The following is a 24525-nucleotide window of genomic DNA, read 5'->3' as shown; positions in this document are numbered from 1 at the left end:
TGTATTGTTGATAGCAGAATTTTTCCTAGCAGTCTAAATAGGTGGAAGCTGTCTCTTCTGGAGACTTGGGAGATGTAGAGTTGGAATTGGGGGGCATGAGTGTAAGACTAGTTTAATTTGAAGGAAAAGAGAGAGTCAGGATAAGATTGCTGAATTTATGTGACTGGGTTTACTGGCATTTTTCAGACTGAAATGTCTGTGTCTGTGCCCACACTATGCAATGCATATAGATGCTCTGAAGCATTGGGACACACCTGAGAATCCCATGTGCGCTGGACAAAAATCTTGCATAAAAGCAGTAAGTGTTGTTATGTTCCTGTTCAAAGAAATCTTAATAACTGCACATGTCCAGGCCAGTTGGGCATCACACGCTCAATACACCAAATGTGACCTGAGTATTCATCTTCCTAAGTATTCTGAAGAATCTTGTTCTTCCCGCATAATCAGGACAAAGCAGAGATGTCCAGAGAAATGCAAGTTGAGCACAAAACCAAAATCGGCAGCTGCAGAAATTCCTGTCAGTGTGCCATCATGAAACATCACCCCTAATTGTGCTAAAGATGAACTCTGCAGGAGTAACCTTGGAGAGATGGCAGGCTGCAACTCACTGAGTATCTTTTTAAGACACATCCTTTTGCATGATGTAGAGACCCCCGGGGGAGGGTGGGTGGGTGGGTGGGGGGAAAACTTTTCAGAGCTTCTCCTAAGTGTGCCCTGGTTCAGATAATGTCAGTAGATAATAATGCCTATAATCTAATGCAAAGTGTAAGATAGTGGAGCTCTTTGGAGGCTTCCCAGTATGTAGCAAAGAAGGGATAAACAAGGAGAAGACTAAATTGCTAGAGTAACAGATTTAATCTTGATTTCTTATCCTGTAAAGGAGGAATACTCAAAATAAAAAGACAGCTGGGAAGAAAAAGGAACAAAGGTAAATAAGAATGCAAGAAAATTGGTTTTGTTCTGTGTTTCCCTATGATAATAGAAAAATGATTAGAAGAATGAAGTTGTCCAAAATGAAGAGCCACTTAACATTTACTTAAACGCTGAAGAAAAAGTTAAGAAGTCAAGAGAGAAAATAAAATAGACAGTAGTTACGGTACTGAAATGGTAGCCAGTTATCTGGCTGCTGTTCTGCTACTGCTGTCCCACTGCATTATCACATACTAGTCTGTACTTGAGTTTCCCATTCCTTTGTCTGTCTTGTTTGTCTGCACAGAGACTGCAAACCCCTCTGGCTCTTGCAGTCTTCACACAGTATAGGAGTTTTCCCAGCAAGTCCCTGAGCTCATTATGGCCCTTCTGCTTCCTCGTCTTTGTGCTGCCTCAGTGCCTGGTAGTGCTATTAATCCCATTAATTGGTGCCACACATTCAAAAAAATTGATTTCTCCTCCCTTCTCCCCTGCTTAGTGTGGCAGTTCAGGGCATTGACAAGTCTCAAGGCTGCAGTGCAGTCCATGTGAGCACGTTGTGTTCCTACAGGGAGCCCAGCTGCAGTGGGTGAGGCCCTGATTTATGAGAGGAAGGCCTTCACTGGTAACCAGGCAGATTTAGTCTAACATTAAATTAATAACAATCAAATCACCGGGAAGCTTTAATTGGGCAATCGCTGTCAGGGTTGGGAAGTTACTTTGCTGTGTCAGAAACAAACAGAAACGTACACCAGTGATCTGCAGGCATTATTCTCTAAATTAAAAGCACTAGAAAATAAGATTAGTGATGCTTTGGCTGTTATTAAAAATAGCTCTAGAACCCCAAAACCTATCACATACTCTAAAATTAACCAAATCTCAGCTTCTAGAAATGATTTCAGTTGCCTAAGCCATTGCAATCTTGATGGTAGAAGTGTCTGGTGAGAAATTATATTCCTAATTACGGTTCTAGGTACAATTCAGTTATCTGTCCTTAAAAATTGCTATTGCTACCCATTTGAAGTTTTTGATCGTTAGTACAGTAGTACTTACTGAAATAACCACTGAAGGCTTTAGCTTTCTTGTCAAATATACTCCTTTAGTCCTTTGTTTGAAAACCTAAGCCAGAGGACAGCTTGTGGATGTTGCAGGTTATGTCTTGGGTAAGTTAGTGAGGGCATGCTGACTAGATCCGTGGTGACAGTGTACATGGAGGAGATAGTCAAAAGTGCAAGTGACAATTTTTAGAAATACACTGGTTTTGTGTATGTGTTGAATTTTCCTTGTTGGGACTAGAAAATGTTTTTAGTAAGTAGACCCATGTGATGTAATTACTAGAACTCTGTAGGGTTTTTTATGACTCCTTCTAAAGCTATTTTTCTTGCCTTTTCTTCTCTTGGAAAAAATATTTATTAATTAGCTTATATTTTTGTTATACAGAAACCAGTATGAATATTTTTTCTTATTTCATACCTATGCTTTGCATAATGTAAAAAATACTTTAATACTGCAATCAATTACATAACTTAGCTAATCTATAACTATAGAGTGGAAAGCGTATCCTGCTTATGTAAGCTGATACTTATTTAGCTGTCCCCATTATCTCAGACTTACTTTATTTGTGGGCATGATATGATAAGTGTCAGCCTTAAGCCAGTGCAACCAATTCACTTGTCCTCCCAGACGCCAAACAGAAGTGTCCAACAGCCTCTCATTTCAGAGAGTTTTCCAGCTTGGTATTGACATAGTTCTCAGTTTTCAACGGCTCTTTAAAGCTAGTGTGAACGAGGTTTTCCACACTACTTAGGTGAGGATTCTGTTAGGACTTGGGCATGCAAGTAACTTTATAATGGAAAAAAATAGGTAATCCCTGTGACAGATCATGAAGGTAAACTATATGCATGCTTCAGCTTTTTCCAGTAGCATTACATGTGAATCTCATTTTCAGCCATAAGTGCTGGTAGTATGCTGAGAGGTACAAAAGAAAGATCCAGAAAGTTGATTAAGAGTAGTTGGGTCACTTATACTTTAGCTTAAGTCTTCAGATATAATTTGTATTTGTCCTCAGGATGCACGATATGCTGCTTAAATTCCTTTATAATGATACATTGATGAGCAGATGTAAGGTCTGAGAATGTAAAATTTATAGCCAGCATTTCTGGAAGATAGGGACTGATAGCAATGTACAACTTGGAGCTGGGTAGAAATATTTTGTTCTTTTTTTATTGTTGTAAAACACAGCTCCTTTAAACCTTTAAGTCAGATGAATTGAAATGTTTTGTTAAAGCAACCTGTAGTGGTTTTGTGATGAGTTGACTTTCATCTGAACTTCCTCATTTGGCTGAATTGCTTGATGGAAGTTATAGTTTGGATGTCTCTTAAGCTCCTACAAGCTCTCTCTGTGGCTTGACTGTGCTGAGAACAAACTGATAAATCCTGTGTGGACAACATATGCCTTAAATATCAATGACATTAATTCTATCCTTCCTTTTCATGGTTCTCTTTCGCATTGATCAGTAGTGATCAAAAATATAAGCCATCCACATAGAACTAAATCACTATACAGGAATGCTAAAGTAGGGTGTATAGTTTTGGGTTGGTGTTTTGTTTTCCAGAAGTAATGTCAGAAGAGGCTATTGCTGATGGATAAAAATGTGAGCATTAGTATTTGGGCAGAGCTAGATTACTGCTTTAAATCTGAAATAGACACCATGAGAATAGACAGTTATGTCTGTGATGGTGTTTCTTTCTGGATATGGACTATTAAGTTGAATGGGTATTCTCAGAACCTTCAGAAGGGTCTTTGGACAGATTTTTCAACTGGGAATAGGTAGGCATTTACTCACTGGAAAAATATAGCTGTATCTTATGTCACATTACTGTTTGTGTTCCACTGTAATTAAACCCTAGGTATTTTGAGGGTTTTTCCAATTTTAACAAATTTTAAATAATTGGATGCATTTGAATTTAAGATACTGCAAATAATAGCTGCTATACTGCAGAAGTGCTTGAATGTTTTTTTTCCATGACCACTTATACAGTGGTTTTGTCTAATATTTGAGAATATGAAAATTGACCATGTATTACACAAAATGGGATCTCGCCATTCTTGTAAGTCCTTAAAATACAGTTGCCATTGTAATAATCAAGAAACTTTTATCATAGCACCTTTTTGCCCTGCATTCAGTGGAACATTGAATTAATTTCTTCTAGTTTTTTGTGATATCAAAAGTTTTTGTGAGCCTGATGTGTATCAATAATACAATATATATGTATATATACTTGTGGGAAAAGGGAATGCTTTCAGTGCTTCCCACCAGCTGGATGATTTTTGCATTTGATCCAATACTTGAGCATTATTTTTACATTTTATACAAAACCTGTTCAAGTAGTGATAACCAAGTTGAAAGTCAAATTGAATGAGCATTACAGAAAGTGTTTTTAAAGGTCTGTGTGATTACTGTGATGTATATACAAGTGAACCACAGTAAGTTTGTATGAGCAATTACAAACCTAACTTTCAAGTGTTTGTGGTGTGGTTTTTTTGTTTGGTTTGGGGTTATTTTGTCTGTTTGTTTTTTTGTTTTGGTTTGGTTTTTTTTACTTTGAAGCATACTTTTGTTTTAACATAGTAAATGAGATTTGAAAAACAAACATGAAATTTACCCAAATCAAAAATGAAGAAGGCAAAACCCAGTTATGTGCTCTTACAGTCAGGGACATTTACAGCAGAAGTGGGGTCTGCAGAATTCATGCAGCTGTAGTGTGGAGTGTTTAGAAATACACATTGGGCATTGGACCATCTCTTGTTAAACATGTGCCTGGCTGTAATCCATACTGTTCTTTCACTTCAGCTAATCAGTTGTCTTTTGCTGAAGCGTCATTTTCTGGGGCACCCTTTTCTAGGCATGATTATAAGACATCCAGCCTCTCAGAAGCAAGTGTCTTGTCTGAAGTGAGTTTTCCAATGACTGTGCAGAAGTTGTATGGGGATCTGTTCTTCCTCAAGGTGCTCCAGAGGAAGTGACACGCTTTGCTATACACTGAGCCTGGAAGGTATGGAAGTAGAGTGAGAGGCTTCTGTCTCTTCTGATTGTGATCAGATCTCTCTCTGATTTGTAACGTCACCTGTGTAAATGCATTTGTGTAGTGGTTAAAGGTATTTTTTTGGCTCTGTGATTCCAGTAGCCAACGTGGGTGAAAAAAAAACGTTCAAGTTACAGTTCCACATGAGATGATGTAGCTGTGTTTCAGCATAGATAATCGATGTTTGGATGTTGAAATAACTTTATTGATGCAGGAATGTCCTGATACAAGTGTTTAGATTGACTCTTTGACACTGCATCCTCCAGGATTAAAATTAACCACAGTATTTCTTAAATAAACAAAGCTAAATGTTACTTAGATATTGGTGCTGTTCTTAATATGACTACCACCTTATGCCTGCCATTTTTTGTCTTTCCACGCTTTTCAGGGAATACAGTGGTGTCTTTTTTTTTCTTTTTCCTTCGGTTTACTTCAAGATGTGCAAAAGGAATGTTATAGGTTATCCTTTCTTATACATATTTAAATCAATTATCTGCTGAAAAAAACCCGCTATATTTATATTGTGTTTTCATCTGCTGGCTGCAACAAGGAAAAGATACCCTATTGTGGTAGAAATTGTCCAGACGTATTGCAAATGAGAACTTCTGACAAATGGATTTTAAGTGTTATTTCAAGGCAGCACAAATTCAGTAGGTTAGGTAAGCAAGTAAATGTGTGAAGGGGATCCTGGAGGAAAGTAGTATGAGCACATGTTTTTGGAAAGTAAGCTTGGTGCCTGCTTTCCAAGTATAGGTGTTGCTTTGTAGCAGCAGTCAGTTAGGCAGGTTGTTACTCATCTTCAGTAGGCTCCGTGTTCTCCTGGATTCAGACACCGCAGCCTTGCCAGGTCTGTATGTATTCAAACCTTGACACTGAAGGGCCTACTTTTCAGAAGAATCCTGGATGGCAGCCTGGGGGGTTCTTCCACAAGGCCTGGGGCATATTTGGACAGAGACAGGGGCAGTGACTGCACCTTCTCAGGGCTCAGGCAGAACAATGAACCTGGTAGTGCCGGCAGGAAGCAGTTTGGGAGCCCCGGATGGTGGCTGGAGACATGTAGACCATAGGTGGTTCTGCACTCGGTGTTAACCTTTCCTTCCCCTAGCAGTTTTGTTACGTGTCTCATAATATGTTGCATACTTGATTCTCCGTGGCTTATGTTGCATTCTAAACCTGAGTACTTAAAGCCTGTGCTCTTTAGGACAAAATGGACACGTGCATGTCTTTTTCCCTCTGTGTGCCTAACCTTGTTTGGTTTTTAGTTTGGTTATGATGGGATATTCATTCTTAGAAGTTTCCGCACTTTGAGCATCAGAAGTATCTATTTTGATTTGACTTGAAATAAAGATTATCAATGAAGGCAAAGTATGTTAGAAATCTGTCAGAACTTTGAAAATAATATTAAGAAAAAAAAGGTGTCATTAAAGCAGTTTCTCTGTCATCTTGCTTGCTGATGGGGAAAATCATACAAGTAATTTTGGCTTAACTGATGGATGAAACAAATGCATATGGAAGCAATCACAGATGGATTTTACTTCCAGCTGAACTGCAGTTATTCATGTGTCTTCCCGATTGGGGCCAAAGATAAATTGAGGTACACTGATACTCAACAGAAATGAAATAGTTGCCAGTATCATGTCATCGCATGTAGTAGATAGTAGTACACAAAATGCTGGAAGATCCCCTGGAGTATAGAAAAAAAATTGGTCAATATTTTTTTTGCTATTAGTTAACATAGTTATTTAGCTACATATTATAATATTATTAAATCATGCATTCATAATAAAATTTTATTATTCTGTCTGTTGGCTGATGTCTTCTGCATAGCAAAAGATTCCTGTATTCTTGCATTTAAGGAGACCAGTTCTTTTAATTCTGATTTCATTGTGAATTTTGCATATTTTTTTTAATTGGCGAAGTTCAAGTGTATAGATAATTAAAAAAAATCATCTACCTCTAAATGAATACAGGTTAAAATAACCAGTAATATAAAAGTGTTACTTGTAATAGTAAACAAAGAGATTTTTAGCATTTCCACTTGCAGTTAGAAAAGCACTGAGTATGAGCTGTGTTGAACCAAACTGAACGTGACTGTGTGTTCTCAAAGGCATTTAAGAGCTACTAGGTCTCTGCTTGCAGACAGTCTGCGGTGGCTTTGGCGATTATTCAAACATGATACTGTGCATCTTGTGTTACTGGTGAAAGGCAAATCAGTGTGTCCTTTCCTGGGGTGGGGAAGGGTACAAGTAGCTTTAAGTCAATCCACTGCTTATATGTGAAATAACCTTCTGTCTTCCTAAAATGCTCTATAAAAACAGCTCATTAGTCTTACTTAAAGAGTTCCAGCCACATTTGCTATATAAAAATTCTGCAGATATAAAAGAAACCTTTGTATTTTGCTGCGGCGAAAATGAGTTTCCAGACTTTTCTATGGCAACAAATTCTGACCTTTCCAGTTCAGAAATCTCTGTTGTATTGGTGCATATTAAACATTTAGTTCTATTTAAAAAGCTGATTACAATGTTGGTATGAAGTCTTATGAGACCAAGTCAATCTCTCACAGGTAAATAAAAGGAAATTAAGATGCATATCTGAATAGCTATTCATCTATTCAAAGTGTATGAATAAAACTTGTAATTAGACTATTACCAACAATTGTTTAGCTGCTGTATTGAAGGAACATCTTCAAATGACGTGATTTAAATAAATTCTAACAATCAGGGAGCATCTGTTAACTTCATTGGAATTTGTTTAGTGATCATTACTTGAGAAAATTTAGGGTTAATTTGTGTAGGCAGCTAAAGTCAGGGTAATTAAATCTGTGTTAGAACTTCCCTACCTTGGATCTGGTAACTCACATTCTCAGTTTCATGTCACTGTAACTGCTGGTTATTATTTGAACTTCCATGCGAATAGTTTAAAATTGTTGGTCAAGATTAAAAAAAAAAGTTTTTTTAAAAAAATATTTAAATGCATAGAATTTATACAGAATATTTAATAACTTTGGCTACACAATCTGGACATCAGAACTCTTAGAAACAGTCTCATATTTTTCTTTCTGCATAACTTGAGTAAATGTAATGTTGTAGTGACACAACGTTAGTTGTATCATTTTTCCACAGCGGAAGTAATACTGATTTGCCTTTTACAGATAATGCAAGAGCTACAGTGCCTTGTTTCAAAAGCTGTCAGAGCAGAGCATCTGCTAGTGGACACTGGATAGCCTGAGTTTTAATTTTTCTGCTAACATGGGCTTGACTGTCTGCAGCTTCATCATGTCTGTTATCCTGTGGTTTGTATGTTATGTTAGTTGCATGCACTAGTGAAACCAGTGGAAGACATTTGAGTGGTTGTTTCCAGAGGCTTCAAACTGTGGAATGCTCATCGGGCCAAAGCTCCATTGAAAATAAGGCTTTGATATCTTGAATGGGATTTTGTTGTGTAAAAGTGATGTTAACTTAAAGGGGTTCCCTAATGTTCATACTGCTGTGATGGCAGTTAAAGGAATTCTCAAGACCTCTTTTTTTAAAGAAGGCCAACAAAGCAAAAATCATTGAGGGTGTGATCCAAGGAAAGATGTACATTTAGTTACAAGCCAAATGCTAAAATTTCAGTGAAGAAATTCCAGGATTTGTTAGTGGCATTTTTACATTGGAACACTAGCTGGATGTAGTATGTTTCTCAATATGGTGATCCAGAAACCCCACATACTAAGCAAGAGCTCACCCACAACACTAAATGCCAAACCACTAAGCAATGTCTGAAACATCAGCCAAATCTAGAGTGTCAAGCTGGAGTTGAAAGCAGGTGTTGCCGTGCAGTGTTTCAAGAAATAACAATTGCCTGTTTTCTCCTCAAATGTGGCTAGAACTGAAGCAGTTCTCCACAGTGTCAAAGGACTGTGTCCGTGTTTTATCTAAATGCTGTTTAATACTAGCCGCTGGACTGTCAAATCATGCTCCCTTTCATGTCACCGCCTGATTTATCTATCTGCCTGTCTATCTATCTTACTGTGCAGTAGCACAGGTGTGGGAAGCAGCTTAGAAAGTTTCTTTCCACCGATAGAGCATAGCCTTGAGTTTAAGACAGTATCCTGTGTGGTGAGAGCTGTGGGTTTGAATTTCCTCAGACTGACGGTAGCCTTGTGTTGTATCTAGGTTCCAGTATCCTGAATGAGAACCAGAGCTCATATGCAGCTAGCAGGTATTGCCCTCACTGTATTTGTGAGGAGTCTAGTATTGGTCACGCATTAAGCATGGTCAGAGAACAGCAACTCCAGCAGACCCCTCAGGAATCTCAGGTGCCAGTCTGTCTAGTCTTCATTGGGTTTTGCAGGGTCTGAAAGACTTGTTGATGGAACAGTTCTGTGATTTTCATAGGAATCTCTTGTAGATCCTGTTATCTTCGAGTCTAGCACCTGAGTTACTAAACTTAACAACCGTTTACATCCCAAGACTCAATGACATGGACAGATGATCCCATAGTGGCCTTAGAAAACCAATTTTCTAAATTCTTTTTTTATGTCATTACATCTTTAAAAGTGAAATGCCAACATGGTAGATGTATTTTGTAAATCTTGAAAAATTAGAATCTTTTATGCTGAACAGATCTCTGACTATCTATATTAATCCAATCCTATTTAGAAACGTGAAAGCCAATCATGTTATCACCTCTCTCTTCCTGTAGCCAAGGCTACATGCCACGACTTTGTATGCCACAGAGGTATGGACTTTGTTCATGTTAACCTAATGTTCATTGGTACTTCCCACCTGCAGTCTCATGTAGTACAATGGTGCCTATTCACAGTTGATACTTTAGTTATACTTCATAGCGTTTTGCCCCAGGTATTTGCATGTTAAAGCACATGCTATTTGCATGTGAAAGCACTGTCCAAAGCCTTAATCAGGAAGGGAGACCCTATTTATTCAGGTTGTTTGGTGGGGTATTTGTTTGTTTGGTTGGTTTTTTTAGTGCACTCTGTCCACTCTAGAAGATTGAGGTCTGCTGTCTTTCTAAAAAGCACTGGTCAAGGCTTGCATCTTGAATTTAAAATGTGGTCTAAAGAGATGGTCACAGAATCCCTCTTCTATTCACTTGCTCAGAGACTGTGAGATCCTATTTTCAGTATCCTGTTCAGCCTGCAGGGCTTAGACTCACATCTGTCACCTCCTTGCAGGTGAGGATCAGGTGAGGCTATAGCATAGCTATTCAGGCAAGCTGCCTTGGAAAAGTACTCACATTGTGGTCACTTTCTTATGATTACCTTTGAGCCTGAAGTTTTTGGATAAAATACACATGTCCTTTAGGTGCATCAGATCACAAAGGTTCACTTATCATTTATGTACCTGGAATATTTTCAAGTCAAACTGGTGGTATCAATACTACAGAGATTGTCAAGATACAATTTTAGTTAGGGATAACTTCCATAACTCTCAGTTTAGATACTGAAATCTTTTACTGGCCCATAGTGTTCCTAGTACAGTCACACATAACCCCACCATCCTTGAAATTGTTATTTGAACTCTGGTAATAAAAGCTTACTGTCTTTTGTAATAAGCCATACTTAAAAAAAAAAAAAATCCATTAGATTAAAATCATCCATTAGATTGTGCTCATACTTCAGAAGTCGACATATTATAAGGGACTCATATAAGGGACTCATTAAAGAAAGTGGATATTTAAGTGGACAGAAACATTATTTCTATGGACATTCCAATAAAACTAGAATTTCCAGAACTGCAGATTACTTAATTACTGGAAATCTCTGCATGTATATGTATACATACATACCTATGAGAGATCACTGGCAGGATTCGATGTTTTAAACTTAGGTCTGTGACCTTGGAGTATAGGTTTTTTTACTTGCACTTCCAATCTTTGCATTTATGTTAATAGGCTTATGCTAAATACATTATTGCTGGTTTGGTTTTGTGTTGTTTTGTTGTCTGCTTCGTTCATGTGCGAGATCAGCCTCAGAAGTCTTCTTCATAGCTGCTGGTAGACAGACCTGTGGATAAATGAGCATTTGGTGGCTGATATGCGGAAACCAGCGAGCAGGCAAAGTGTGACTTGAGTGAAGGATCTAGGATTTGGAAACATATGTCTACAGCTCACCTGAGAGTCCTCAGTGAGCTTTTCTTCTCTCCAGCTGCGTGGGTGATGCATGGGTGACTGCTGAGCAGTTACCAGTGGGAAATTCCTTTTAGCAGTATGCGCTGTTAAATGACTCGCAGTGACTTCTTCCAGCAGTTGCTCTTTGGAAGAGCTCTGCTACTTGCTGGTGTTCTGCGTTGGGTGCCATGGTTTTGCATGCAGTCAGTAGCTTTGAAAATTGAAGTGTAAAAAAACCCCAACCAACCACGTTGTAAAAAAAAGAAAAAGATTTTAAATAAAATTTTTAATGTCAACTGTTGACATGTATATGTCATATTATCATTTTGTATCCACTCCAATACTGCTATCCACAGGGAAGTTGTCAGAGTACAATATTAGGCCTTTTAATGTGACTCTCACTGTCAGTTTTTGTTACACAACTTAGGAAAGTTTGACAGGATTTTGAAAGGATGAAATAAAAAGTGGAGAAAAATTATGTATTTCATTTTGAATGTCAATATTTCATGTATATGAAGAGTCATTTTGGTTTTGTGTTTGTTTTTGCTGGGGTAGAGTTAATTTTCTTCACAGTAGCTGTTACGGGGCTATGTGTTGGATTTGTGCTGGAAGCAGTGTTGATCACGCGGGGATGTTTCAGCTGTCGCTGAGCAGCGGTTACACAGTCGAGGCCTTTTCTGCCCCTCACCCCCCACCACCAGCGAGCAGGCTGGGGGGGCACAAGAAGCTGGGAGGGGACACAGCCAGGACAGCTGTCCCCAACTGACCGAAGGTGTATCCCAATACCATGTGGTGTCATGCTCAGCACATGGAGCTGGGGGAAGGAGGAGGAAGGGGGGAGCATTTGGAGTGACAGCATTTGTCTTCCCAAGCAACCATGACCTGTGATGGAGCTCGGCTTTCCTGGGATGGCTGAACACCTGCCTGCCGGTGGGAAGTGGTGAATGGGTTCCTTGCTTTGCTTTGCTTGCACGTGTTGCTTTTGCTTTACCTATTAAACTGGCTTTATCTCAATGTATGAGTTTTCTCACTTTTCCTCTTCTGATTCTCTGCCTCATCCCAGTGGGGGGAGTGGGTGAGTGGCTGTGAGGCTGAAGTTAAACCATCACAGTGATACAAATTTGACTGGCTCACATGGAAAATTCGTGGACGATGTGTATTTCTGACTTCTAAGATACACAAGCTTCTAAGCCTGTAATGTCAGATTTATGTTATTGTAATTTTACAGCAAATACATGCCTTTTACAAACAGAAGGAATTAGTGCATTTATGTTTTAGGTAGATTTTGCATCGCATATTATGAATACATTAATGAATATATGAATTACAATGTACCTCTGTTGTCCAGTTATTACAATTATAATGTATGTGTTCTGTTGAATGTATGCTAAACGCAGGAATTTTTTTCTTGTTTACATATATACTCATAATAATAAAAAATAATTGAATATACTCAGTATTTTCAGCTATACATATTTTGTCCCCATACGTCTGTATTTTTTCTGCATGAGACCAGAAATCCTGTTCCTAGAAGGAATTCAAGTTACTGTATTTAAGCCCTATTTTTACATTATCTATGTTAGATTGCTTTGAAATATTTCACTGACCTTTTTCTGAGTTAGCCTGATACTTTCATATTAGTAAGATTCAATGCTGTGAAATTCAGCAGTGTTGAAACTGTTGTGTTAGAAAATAATCTTTACTTACACTTCGAATTTATTTGGGGTGTGGCTGAGCCCTGAGGTTTTTCAGAGCTTTTTCTCTTCCAATTGCTTGTGCTCTTAGCAGTGTTTTAGCATCTGACCTGAACTAGAAGTTCGTGGGAATAATTGAAGGCAGTGACTCTCTGGTGCAAGCATATTACATTCATGCTACCACTAGGTACATTGCAGTTATCTACAAAAATGTAGTCTTACTATTCACTTGAATATGCTTTACATGTGCAATAGAAGAGTACTAGTTAGCCATGTGAGATAGGGGAGAGAGGAGCATAGCACCAGGGTATCAAACTTGTGGCTTTGAAGAGTTTGCTGTAAAAATTGATTTGACAAGGCTTTCTTTGAGGCCTTGCCACTGTTGCTGTAATGAACCCCAGTGCACAGCTTCGTATCTACCAGTGCAGTGAAGTAATTGGGGGGATTAGGGGATGTTGCTTCTGTACTATAGCCGGGACGATTCTTTCCTGGTTGTAACATGGTTTCAGGCAGTGAGTAGGACAGGTGTGCACCTTGCTCCTGCATTTAAGTAGGGCTAGGACTTTAACTAGCTTTGCACTAAATCATCACTTGTTGCCCAACTCCAGATTTAGGTCCTTCTGTCTTCTGTTGGAAAAATTAAGAGTAACTGTATGGAAGTCTGGGATTTTAAGTAGTAAGAAATTGGGACTCTTAATTTCTAGACCAAATTTATCAATGTCCTACTACTGGTATTGTGCTTTTAGATATTATAATATGGCTGTAGGGGGGGGGGGGGGGGGGGGGGGGGAAGAAAAGGAAAGTATAAAATGTCTTGCATAGTAAGTTTCTTTAATCACTGACAAATCAATCAGTTTAATTGCCCTAAACTGTGAGGACAGGAACTAGAAAAAAACATGAGAAATGATAAACATGCAACAGTTAATTCTGATAAGTTTTTACTCTGGTAATATATCAGTAGTGTATCTAATGTGTGGTCTAATTTGGAAACATGTATTTACATTTTTTAATTTTACTGGGATAAGTGATCGGGGGTGGGAGGTGTATGGTGGTGGTGGTGAAAGAGCATCTGACAGGTGTGGTTGGTTGCTGAACACATCTTGAAAATGTGTATTGTCCAGGTTTTCCATGGATCACAGTTGAAAGGATTTCCATCAATCTTCATTTGCATAGTTAGATTCTAAAAAAGACTTCTTTTTTTTTTTTTTTTTTTTTTTTTGGCGAGGGGGGTTGGGGGGTGGGGTGGGGGGTGTAGGCTCCTGGAAGGAAGGAAATGCTTGCAATTCTGCAGCACAGAGCAGTAATCTACTTCATCGAGGCATTTTAAGCATGCACCTGGCTTTATAATTATTTACTTCTCATGCATAAAAAACACTTAAGCTTAAGTGCTTTGCTGAGTCAATCCCTTAATACACCAATTGTGGTTTTTTTCATGTACAGCCTTCTCCTTCTGATTGCCACTCATAAACCCTTAATAACCATTATTATAGAGTGGTACTAGTGGTACTGTACTGAGTCAGGGTGGGATGGAGTTGGTTTTCTTCACAGCAGCCCATATGGTGCTGTGTTTCTCATTTGTACTAAAACAATGTTGATACACCAGTCTTTTGGCCATTGCTTGGCATTGCACAGGGTCAAGGCCATCTCTGTTCCTCGCTCTGCCTACTAGCAAGCAGGCTGGGGCTGGGCAGCTGTGAGGGGACACAGCTGGGACAACTGACCCAACATAAGAAAAAAGATATTCCTTACCATATAATGTCATGCTTGGCAATAAAAGCTGGGGGGTAAATTTTTGAAAGTAGCTGTTGCTTGGGGGCTTGCAGTGGGAGGTGATGAGTGAGTGCCTCAGCATCACTTTGGTTGGCTGGTTGGTTGTTTTCCCTTTGGTTATTAAACTATCTTTATCCTGAACCATGAGTTTTGCTTGGTTTTGCTCTTTCCATCCTCTCCCTGACTCCTCAGGGGGTGGGAGTGAGTGAACAGCTGGTGGGTGCTTAGCTGCTGTCTGTGGTCAACCCGCCAGAGGTAGCCACAAAAATACCTACTGCTTTTGTTCCTAGTATCGCCCTCCTTCAGAAGAAAAGAAGTTTGTGCCAGGTAAGTAGAAGATAAGTCAGTGAAGTTTGAACTGGAAATATGATGCGATTATTTGAACAGTTGCAGTAATGAATCATTGAACACAGAGGAACAGGCGGCTTCACCTTAGACCTTGAAATTGGAGAAAGATTACTTCAGCTGATAGAGAAAAATCAGCTCTAGCCTGTTGAGTTAGCATTAAGGGAAGGCAGTGATGTGCAGTCAGTGTTCGTTTATGGATGTAATTTAAGGAAATCAGTCCAGGTTGTAACAGTCTTTCCTAGCCTTTATCTATTAGTATTTCTTTCGATTTAAATCCTACTGACCTTTTAGAAAACTAGTAGTTTTCATTTTCTCTTTGTTGAACTGTGAAGTGCCTTGCCTTCAGGGTAGAATTTCCACTGGTTGATAGAGTGGGTGGAAACTGAGGACGATTTCTGAATTACACTTTAGGGAAACCTTACAGTGTTTCTGCTATAACGTGAACTACCCCTGTTTGATAAACCCTTGCTGAGTTCAGATAATGATGTATTAGGCATAATTCCGCAAGTGTGAGATTGGTACGCAGAGATACAGGATTGCTGAAAAAAGTGTTCGCAATTGTTGTGATTTGAAAACCATGGGAGAAAACATAACTGTTGACATGCTTGGCATATCTGAGAGCATGTCTTTAACATTTTGTTCTTTTACTGAGAAGCAGTTAATGTTTTAGAGTAACCTACTATCAGCGACCCCCCTTTTGACAGCATTCTTGTCTGAAATGATAGAATCGGAGAGAGAAAATCTTTCAATAATAAAGCCAAAGAGCAAAGGTGTTTGAAGCTATTTTGTGAATGCAGAAGTGGTATAATACATTTGGGACAATGATATTTGAAATATCAAGAATAAGATAAATAAAAAAAAACCCTCAAAGGATACGTAAGTGAAAAAATACAGCCAGAGGTTCAGATAGATATTGCACGTTATGATGTGCATGGTGGAGTTTGATAAACTGTCGTGAGCTCTCTCAGTGAAACTTTGCAGTTGTCCATCAGACATCATGTGCAAAAGCTTTTTTTTTTCTGGATCGCTAAGTAAGATCAGTGATACACATTTTATCAATTATTATATAGATGAGTTGGATTTATATCAGATAGGGCTAGTTCATCCAACTTGGGAACTGATTATGTGATTTGCAAAGGGTTTGTAGTGGGAAGAATATGTTGTTTCCATTCTGCTCTCCAGAGTCTCACTAAACATGGTCGGTAACATAGCCCCTAAAATTGGTCGTCTGTTATTGAATTGGTACCGATATTTAACAGATGAACATTTAAAGGAGGACTGTTAACTATTTTATGTTTGTTTTCAGACTCACTCTTATTATTCTCATTGTATGACTCAAAAGTTTACCACTTTTGTGTATCAGCATTATCACCCTGATTTGAGATGTGAAAAAAAGCAGTTTGAGGCTTTCTGAAAACGTTACCTGCACCACTACTTCCATATTGTAGATTTCGTTACCAGTGCCACCTTTAGGGGAATTTTGTTTGCACCATACCATAGTATCAGGGCCATCATACCAGCTTTGTACTTTCTCTTTTAGTTGTATGTCCAGACTAATGTCTTTGCAGGCTGTGTTTGACACTGTGTACTGCAGTTTGTGATACTAAATTTAGCTGCACAGCTAGCTGAAGAGGCAGGAGTAAGCAGTGTTGAGGCTTTGAAGAGAGAAAGAGTTGGTTGAAAGTTTTTCATTCAGTTTCAGGTAAAAGCCTGAGTATTTTTACAAACAAGCTGAATAGGACTACTGATCCTATAGAGGTTTGCTCTCAACTGTTTTTCTACCTTGGTTAGTTTGAAACAACTAGTAAGGTATAGGCATGCATATTGTTTTTATGTGGATATTTGCTTTGTGTTGAATAATTGTTTTCATAGGGAGACACGGCGATAATTTCATGAATGCTTAAAATATGTTGAAGTCCATTTTGATTATAGTCTGGTGTGTTTCTTTTTTAATTCTAAATGGCTCAAAAAGATTTAAAGCCGAGCTATTTTCCAAAAGAAGGATGCTGGTATTTTTCCTTAACTTCCATAGAAAATAATCTTTTGTGGTAGAAGCAGTGGCGTTTACCTTTCTGGTCTCATTTAAGAATTGCAGACTTCTATTTTAGCCGGTAAGAATAATGTCGAAATACATCATTTATTTATTTATTTATTTCCTTGCTTTATTACTGCAGAAATCAAAAAGGAATTCTAAAGAAAAATAATGTGTCGATCACTAAAAAATGTATTGAACTTACTTTCCTTCCACAGGTTTTCACCCAACTTTATATCTTCTTTGTGCTCTTTACAGCCTGTACGAAGTGATTAGCAAACCTAGATTTAGGTGTCTGCCTGTTTTCTATGTGTCCAAGCTCCATTGTAGTCAATGGATATATAGCCAATACAGTCAGTGGAGCCTGGAGAGCAATTCTTCCTATCCTAAGTGGACACGCACAGCTAGTTAGCTGGGAGCTCTGTAGACTCCCTTGGCCTCTTCATTGACAAGATCACCGTTGATGTTGATGTGAAGCCTGCTGTATTGAATTATCTTAATTTGGAACTGTATCCCATCAAAACCTTGTAGTTTAAGCTAAGCCACCTAGTCTCTTTGGTCAGGAGAGACAGACAGGCATCTGAGGGCAACACGCTCTACCTAATTTAAACATCCAATTTAAATCATGAAATGAGAACATAATACAGCCAAAACCTGTGCACACTCTGCCATAGTTAAAAACAAAGCCTGGGGTTGTTGTGTAGTTACTGTTATCAATTATAGGGCAAGATAGAATGTCTCTTAATTAACTTAATAACCTGATAGGTACGTTTAGACATAGCTAATTAGAGCTTTCTTGTAATTGGGCCTATGATTAATAGACTGTGAACACTGTTTCATTTATATTAAATGCATGGACAGTCACAAGGAAATTATAATTTGTGCCTGCATTGAATAACTAATAGAGGACTTCAGGACAGCACAATAGTGAAAGATTATTCTCTTTATAAAGAATTTATATATTTACTAGTTTAGACCTGGTTGTTTTTTTCAATGTATTTTGCAGCCTTATCAATATGTGTGTGAATCTCTACGTTGGAAACACCCACAGATCAACTTTTGCAAGTTTCTTTTAAAACAGTCTGTCTTACATATTTTAATAAAACTAATGAATGTAAAAGCATACAAAGATGCTGTTACAGAAGAAAGTAGAAGTGACTGGTATCGTTTCTGGTTTGCACAGTGCAAGGTTAAATCCTTGGAGGAGTTAACTGCCAGTTTTTCTGGAGCTTATATCACCTTTCAGCCTGTTCTTTTTTATTCTAGTCAGGGCAGAACCTAATTTGGGGCAATAGAGTGTGGAAGCTGCAGAAACGACTGTATTCAGCCTAGTGCTCTAGTTTGTAGTAATCGTGGAAGTTCCTTTTCACCCTTTTTTGTGCTGCAGTGCCTCTCCTGGGTGCACAGGGAATTAATTAGCTACTGGTGTCTGAACGGGCTTCTTCACTTGTTAGGCAGCTGGAGGGTAGACACTGAGGGGAGTCCCACTGACAGAAGAGACAAAAAGGCATGCAGTGAAAGGAAGACATAGCAGTGTAAAGAAGGTAGGAGGGGAGAGGTTGTGGGTAGTGAACAGCTCACCTGGCAGCATGGAGACCCAATCTGCCATGACTTCATTTGCTGTTACAAGGCATACTGTACACAGAAGAACATGCTATAAAGGTAGACAAAACTTTTTATGTTTCTGATTTGAATTAGGTGAAATCAAGAACAAGTAGAAAACTTAGAAATTTGAGATAAAAAGGCAAAAAGTATCGTTAATATTTTTAAGAGCTATGTCAGTGTCTTGCATTTGTTTTCATGCATACTTGAAACTAATCGGTTGAATTTCTTATCAATAAATGAATCTCAATTTCAATGATCTTGTGCCATTTTTATTCTGCTGTTAGTGCACAGGCAGCTTCATTGAGACTAGTTGGTCTTTTTCCTTTTCTTTTTCCTGTGAAACCTTGCCTCCTTAGCACATTGTGAGACAGATCAGACTGCTGCTAACCAGAAAGGCATTTTATTTTTGTAACTTGTCGTACACTTTAGTTTTTCTTATTTAATACCTTCACTTTTGTCATCTATTTTTGAAACTTACCAAACTTGTAAGAGTGTATTTAGAGTACCATGCAGTATGCTATTCCTGCTGTCTATTAAGATGTCATCCAAACAACAGATGAGAGCATCAAATAAACTTTGGGTAATTTCATCAGAAGTTTAAGACAGTTTTACTAGGGAATGGTGCTGAGAATACCCCTAATAGACATCCCTAATCTTTAATGTCTCTTTGCCTTCAGTGAAGCATATGTTTTTACTTAAAAAATGAGCTGGATGCTTACTAAGTACAGTTAGTGCCTGTGATTTGTTGGTTTGTTTTTTTTTGTTTGTCTTGCCCCTCTCAACCCTCCACCCCATGGCATAGCTAGGCAGCCGTACACAGGCAGGTAACATATTTCCTTGTAATTGCCAGTTGGCCGGGGGTGACAAGAGACTCAAAGGAAACACGGGCTTGAAGAGCATGGGTTGGGGGCTGGGTGGATGGAGTTAGGTCCCTTGATGGATGGGTTGGCAGAATTTGGTAGGAGGGCAAAGGCAGTGAGGGTCATGGAGTTGTGATACTACTTCTGAGATTTCTGACAGCCTGTGTGGCAGGAAGATATGAAAGGAGGTAAGTCCTGCAGGTGAATGTGGATTTACACAGAGCAGTTATCTGAAGCTACTATCACTGCTGTTGTTATCGCTGGTTTGGGTGGTGTTCTTTTCACATTCTGCAGAGTTCAGGAACCTAGCTGCATTAAGTTGGAGACCACATTGACACCTTGCTTGGAGTAGCTTGAGAAGCAAATCCCCAACAGATTCTTTGCCCCCCTTTTACAGCAGAATGCTCCTAGTGAAAAGCTATGTCTTCCTTAAGTGGCAGCCTTCATAATTTGAGTCACCTTTGTGTTGACTTGAAGTTGTATTTACTTTCAATGACATCTCTGAAAGTGCCCGAGACAGATCGGTTTGAGGTTTATTACACAAATAAGTAGTATTTTTTTGAACTGCGTACTATTTTCAGTTTATGAGGATTCCAGCTATGTTATTTCTTTTTTACTTTAGGTGTACAGGATTGGCACAACTTATTTGTTACTCCAGATAGATAACAGTAGCCTCTATCTACAGTTTTTTTAACTTCTCTAATTGTTGTCACAGACTAGAACTGATGATTATGCTTTGGGACAGCACAGATGTCTGTATCGCTCAGGTCTTATGTGAACAGTAGATAAAAAAGTGGTCCTTTTGAATAGGAGTTAATTTCATATCACCTTGGAATATCACTTTTTTTTTTTTTTTTACTGTGTGAAATTATGTTCTTTAGTTTTATTGGTGCATCTCAGAATAAAGTAAAGAATCCCATAATTTGTTTTATTTTATTAGGTCTCTTTCTGTGAAGATAATTTCTTCCTGTGATAAGCAAGTCAGTGATGACAGTGATCAAGTAGCATTTGTCTTACACTGACACATAGGCATTCTAAAATTTTTCATCTCCATTTATGTTTTTTGATGCTACATTAATTTTGTAATGTATTATTAATAGATTATCACCCATGCATGTTTTTTTAAAATTAATAGTGTCAATGCACCTATCTCAGTTCTCATCATCTTGTTTTTATTAATCTAAGACAGAAAAATATTTTCAAATCATGATTCAGATAAATTATTTAAATTACAAGTCAGATATTACACTTTTCCTTCGGTAATAGAATCCTCTGCAGTGGAATTCCTTCATTTGTTGTGGTCCATTACAAGCACAAGATTACATCTTTCCACTTGTCACTAATTCTGCATTTTGGCAGGGAAAAAAAGAAAAGTTTTCTGTTAAGAGTGTTGCCAAGCAACTAAAATATGAATTACTCCAATTTCTGGATTTTTTCTTACATGATATATATCAGAGTGTTTCTCTTACTTGGCAAGAGACAGTTTAAATGAAGTTACTTGCTGCTCAGAAGAGGTGCTTGTTCTGAATGGTTAAATGAACAGTATTCAGATTGTTTTGGGTAAATTTGAGCAGGTCGCAGGGATTGGGTTGTTCAGGGTAAATTCCAGTGGATGGGTGATGTTGTACAGGCTAAGAGCACTCAGACATAAACACTTCATAGGGCAAAGCTAGCAGTACTTGGAGGAGATGGGTGTTTCCAGCTGTTTTCTTCAAAGCTGAAAACAGGCTTTTCCTTTATAAATGCTCCTTTACTTTTGGTAAATACAATATTAGTTTAGGTGCAACATCCCACTAATTTTTTGTTTTGTTTTAATTTTCTAAAGGAGTTGATGACCAAGCTGATAACAGAGACACCTGACCAGCCCATCCCATTTCTAATTGATCATCTTCAGTCCAAACAGGGAAACCGCAGTCAGCTTCAGAGAACGTTGTCTGGCTCTGCTGCCCTTTGGGCAGAGAGTGAAACATCAGGTATGTTCTGTATGCTGGAAGGGGCTAGTCTCCAGTATAATCTTCCCATACTTTTGTTCATGATTTCCTGGATGCACGTATACCTACTGAACAGGTACTACTATGTGATTTTGAGCATGCGCGATAAATCCTGTTTGTCCAATAGATACTGAATTTAATACATATTGTTGGCTGTCAGCTCAGCCTGGTCATGTCAGTATGGATCAGAGTTACAGGGTGGAAACAATCCCAGTCTCACTGAGAAAGGAGGTGCATATAAATATAAAGATCCCTTGATTCCCCTGCTGTCCTTTTTGCTTTCCCTCTCTCTTTGCTTTGTTTTCCTTTTCTCTCCCGTGGTGTTTTTGTGTCTGAAATTAGCCTTTATTGAGGTATTTTCTTTAATAATACACGCTTTTAAATACTCATCATTCCAACACTTACTACGTTATGAATTCCAGTGTGAATAATTTATGATTGTAGATGTTCAGAAACATAAAAAAAATTCTGAAATACTTGCTCTGATTCTAAAGTAGAAATTTTAGCTTTGATGTTGTGGTACAAGCTATTATTAGAATGCTGGTTTTGTATTTAAAAATGCACTAATGATATGTTTCAGACTATAATAGGTAGTCAAAATGTTAGTTGCCTGACAAATCAGATTTTTGTTTGTGTAAAATTTTAAGCATAGGCAGTCAAACATGTAAGACAATAAATGAAGCTTAAGGACTTTTTCATAATTAAAATAAGATATGGTTTTAATGAAAAACATAGTAATAAATTTCTAAATGTTGATGTTTAGGAAATGGAAGAAATACATGAAATTTAGCAAAAAATCAGAAATAGCAGAACAAAAAGAGCGGACCCTGGTTTAGATTGATAGGTTTCATTTTTTCTGGATTAATTGTTTATTAAGTGTTTGAAAAATGACCCTACAAATGTTGTAACTGCCTGATTCGATTCTTTTAACAGAAAATAAAGGAACAAGGAGAGATTTTAGAAGTTACGATAAACCTTGGCAGGTAAATGCAAAAAAGCCTAAAAAGTCAAAGAGCGACCTTGCCGTGTCCAACATTTCTCCACCCTCACCGGAGTCCAAGTCATGTAAGAAAGCTTCACTACATTATTAATTTGTGCATACCTCCAAACCCAGAGTATATTTTTCTGTTGAATTAGGGTTAAAATAAAATACAAACTATGAGCATTTGAAATGGCTGAATATATATGTTAGATGAGTTTGGATCTTGCTTTACTTTCACTTGAGTTATGAATATTTAGTAATACCCTATGTTGTCATCAGTAGATAGAATAGAATTCTAGGTAGGTGAGAAAAAGAGAAGAATATCTGGGTATCATGCACAATTTTATGTTCACATACCAATTATGATTTGATGTTTAAGTTTGCATTGCCATTTTGCATGTGTAAAATCTGTTCTGCTGTTACTGGTCCTAGTAACAGATTGTTTGCAGTGGGTCAGGCAAGGCAAAACTATAAACTGTAACTAGATAGTATTCAAGATACAGGGGCCGTGGCAGCAGAACAGGTGTACTGCTCTGAGAGTTGTTGAAGGAATCTTAAAAGTACACTGAAAGAAAAGGCAGAATAGAAATAGAGTGACTGAAGGGAATATTGTCAATGACCCGTAAAATAGAAGTAGTAAAAACAGAGGTAGCAAGCCTTAGTGAAATATAGTGCTTCCTGTGTACTGGCCATTGAAGAGACTTAAACTTGATTTTGAATAGATTTTTTTACGCTAGTAAATACATCTACAATATACATACATACGTATGTATAGGTACACACAGACACACAAGTGTGTATACAAGATTTTTTCTCCAAAATGATTTGCAAATTCTTCTGTTTACTGTTGCAGCTTTTTGAAATTTTTGTAAAGGCAAGTCTTTAATAACTTGGAGTGTGATTAGGTGGACCAGATGAGAACAGAGATGTAGTATGCTGCAATGGAAGGCTTGCTGTTTTTCCTCTAAAAGCGAGATGGGGTAGTTCAGACTTCAGTGTAGTCAAATCTCCCAGTGGCCTCAGTAGGTCTTAATGTTGCACAGCAATGGGCCAAGGGTGTTGTGAGCTGTTCCTGTCACCATGCTGTGTTATTCTCCCTTGCATTTCAGACTCTGTCATATGCATCAAGTAACTTCCATGCCATCTCTTAAAGACCCAGAGTTCTCAGTCTTTATCCCAGGTAGTGGAGTGACATCTTTTCACTCCCTTAATTTGTGTGCCTACACCAAGTTTCATGCTTGCTGGTCCTTAGGTGGTCCCAGGAGAGGGACAAAGAGGAGGCTGGGCACTCTAAACTTCCAGGTCACGTGTCGAGCGAGGAAGTAATTTATACATCCATAATAAGACTGGACTCAAGGATCTGTCCTTGTGGACTGAAGGGCATCTAATAATGCTTTTCAGTTGGAAAGGCTTACTCTCAAGCTATCCATTACCCACAACAGAAGAAGATAGTCTTAGAGTGTGCTTAAGGCAATTGGATGTACATAAATACATGCCACTACATGGGATTCATTCTGAGAGAGGAGACTAATGTCATTGCAAGGTCACTCTATCATCACTGAAAGGTCATGATGATAGTGGGAGGTTCCTGATGACTAGAAAAAGGCAAACATCACATTGATTTTGAGGAAGGGCAAGAAGACTTTGGGGACTGCAAGCTGATCAGCCTAACCTCACTCTCTGGGAAGATTATTCAGCAAATGTTCCTGGAAGGTGATCCCAGCCGCAGGAAGGAGGAAAATGTGATTGGGAACAGCAAGCATGGATTTATGAGATCATATGTGCCTGATTAAATCAACCTGATTGTCCCCTTAGATGAAATAACTGGCCTTGAAATCAAAGAAAGAGCAGTGGACATTGAATACCTTGACTTTAGCAAAACGTTTGTCAGTCTCCCATAGTATCCTTATAACTCGGTGACATATGGACCGGGTAAGTGGACAACAAGAGTGTGGGAAGTTGGCTTGACTGTTGGATTCAAGGGATTGTGACTGGGCATGCAAAGTTCAGTTGGAAAGCCGATCACTAGCAGCAAGCAGCATTTTTCTGGGACTGGTACTGAGACCAACGCCATTTAAAAAGTCTTTCTTAATGTCCTGGATTATGAGGTAGAATGTTATTTTAGGTTTGCAGCTGA

At 38.3% G+C, this 24525-nt stretch overlaps 1 protein-coding gene across 5 annotated transcripts in view; it reads left to right on the top strand.

Annotated features, from left to right (window-relative positions):
• Positions 1-24525, top strand: part of LOC308060212 (uncharacterized protein C8orf34 homolog) — a 273979-nt gene that overhangs the window by 12025 nt on the left and 237429 nt on the right. For 4 of the 5 annotated variants that reach the window (XM_080378682.1, XM_080378680.1, XM_080378678.1 and 1 more), the window contains exons 2-3: positions 21241-21388; positions 22340-22471. In XM_080378682.1, the coding sequence (XP_080234808.1) occupies positions 21241-21388; positions 22340-22471 (280 nt within the window). Of the gene's footprint in view, positions 1-17016; positions 17030-21240; positions 21389-22339; positions 22472-24525 lie in introns of those variants that run through there. The other variant, XM_080378681.1, reaches the window with a different exon arrangement.

Source organism: Falco punctatus (assembly GCF_963210335.1).
Source record: "Falco punctatus genome assembly, chromosome: 3".
NCBI classification, from domain to species: Eukaryota; Metazoa; Chordata; class Aves; order Falconiformes; family Falconidae; genus Falco; species Falco punctatus.
The sequence above is the reverse complement of the archived record's forward strand: the minus strand, read 5'-3'. Positions and strand labels throughout refer to the sequence as shown.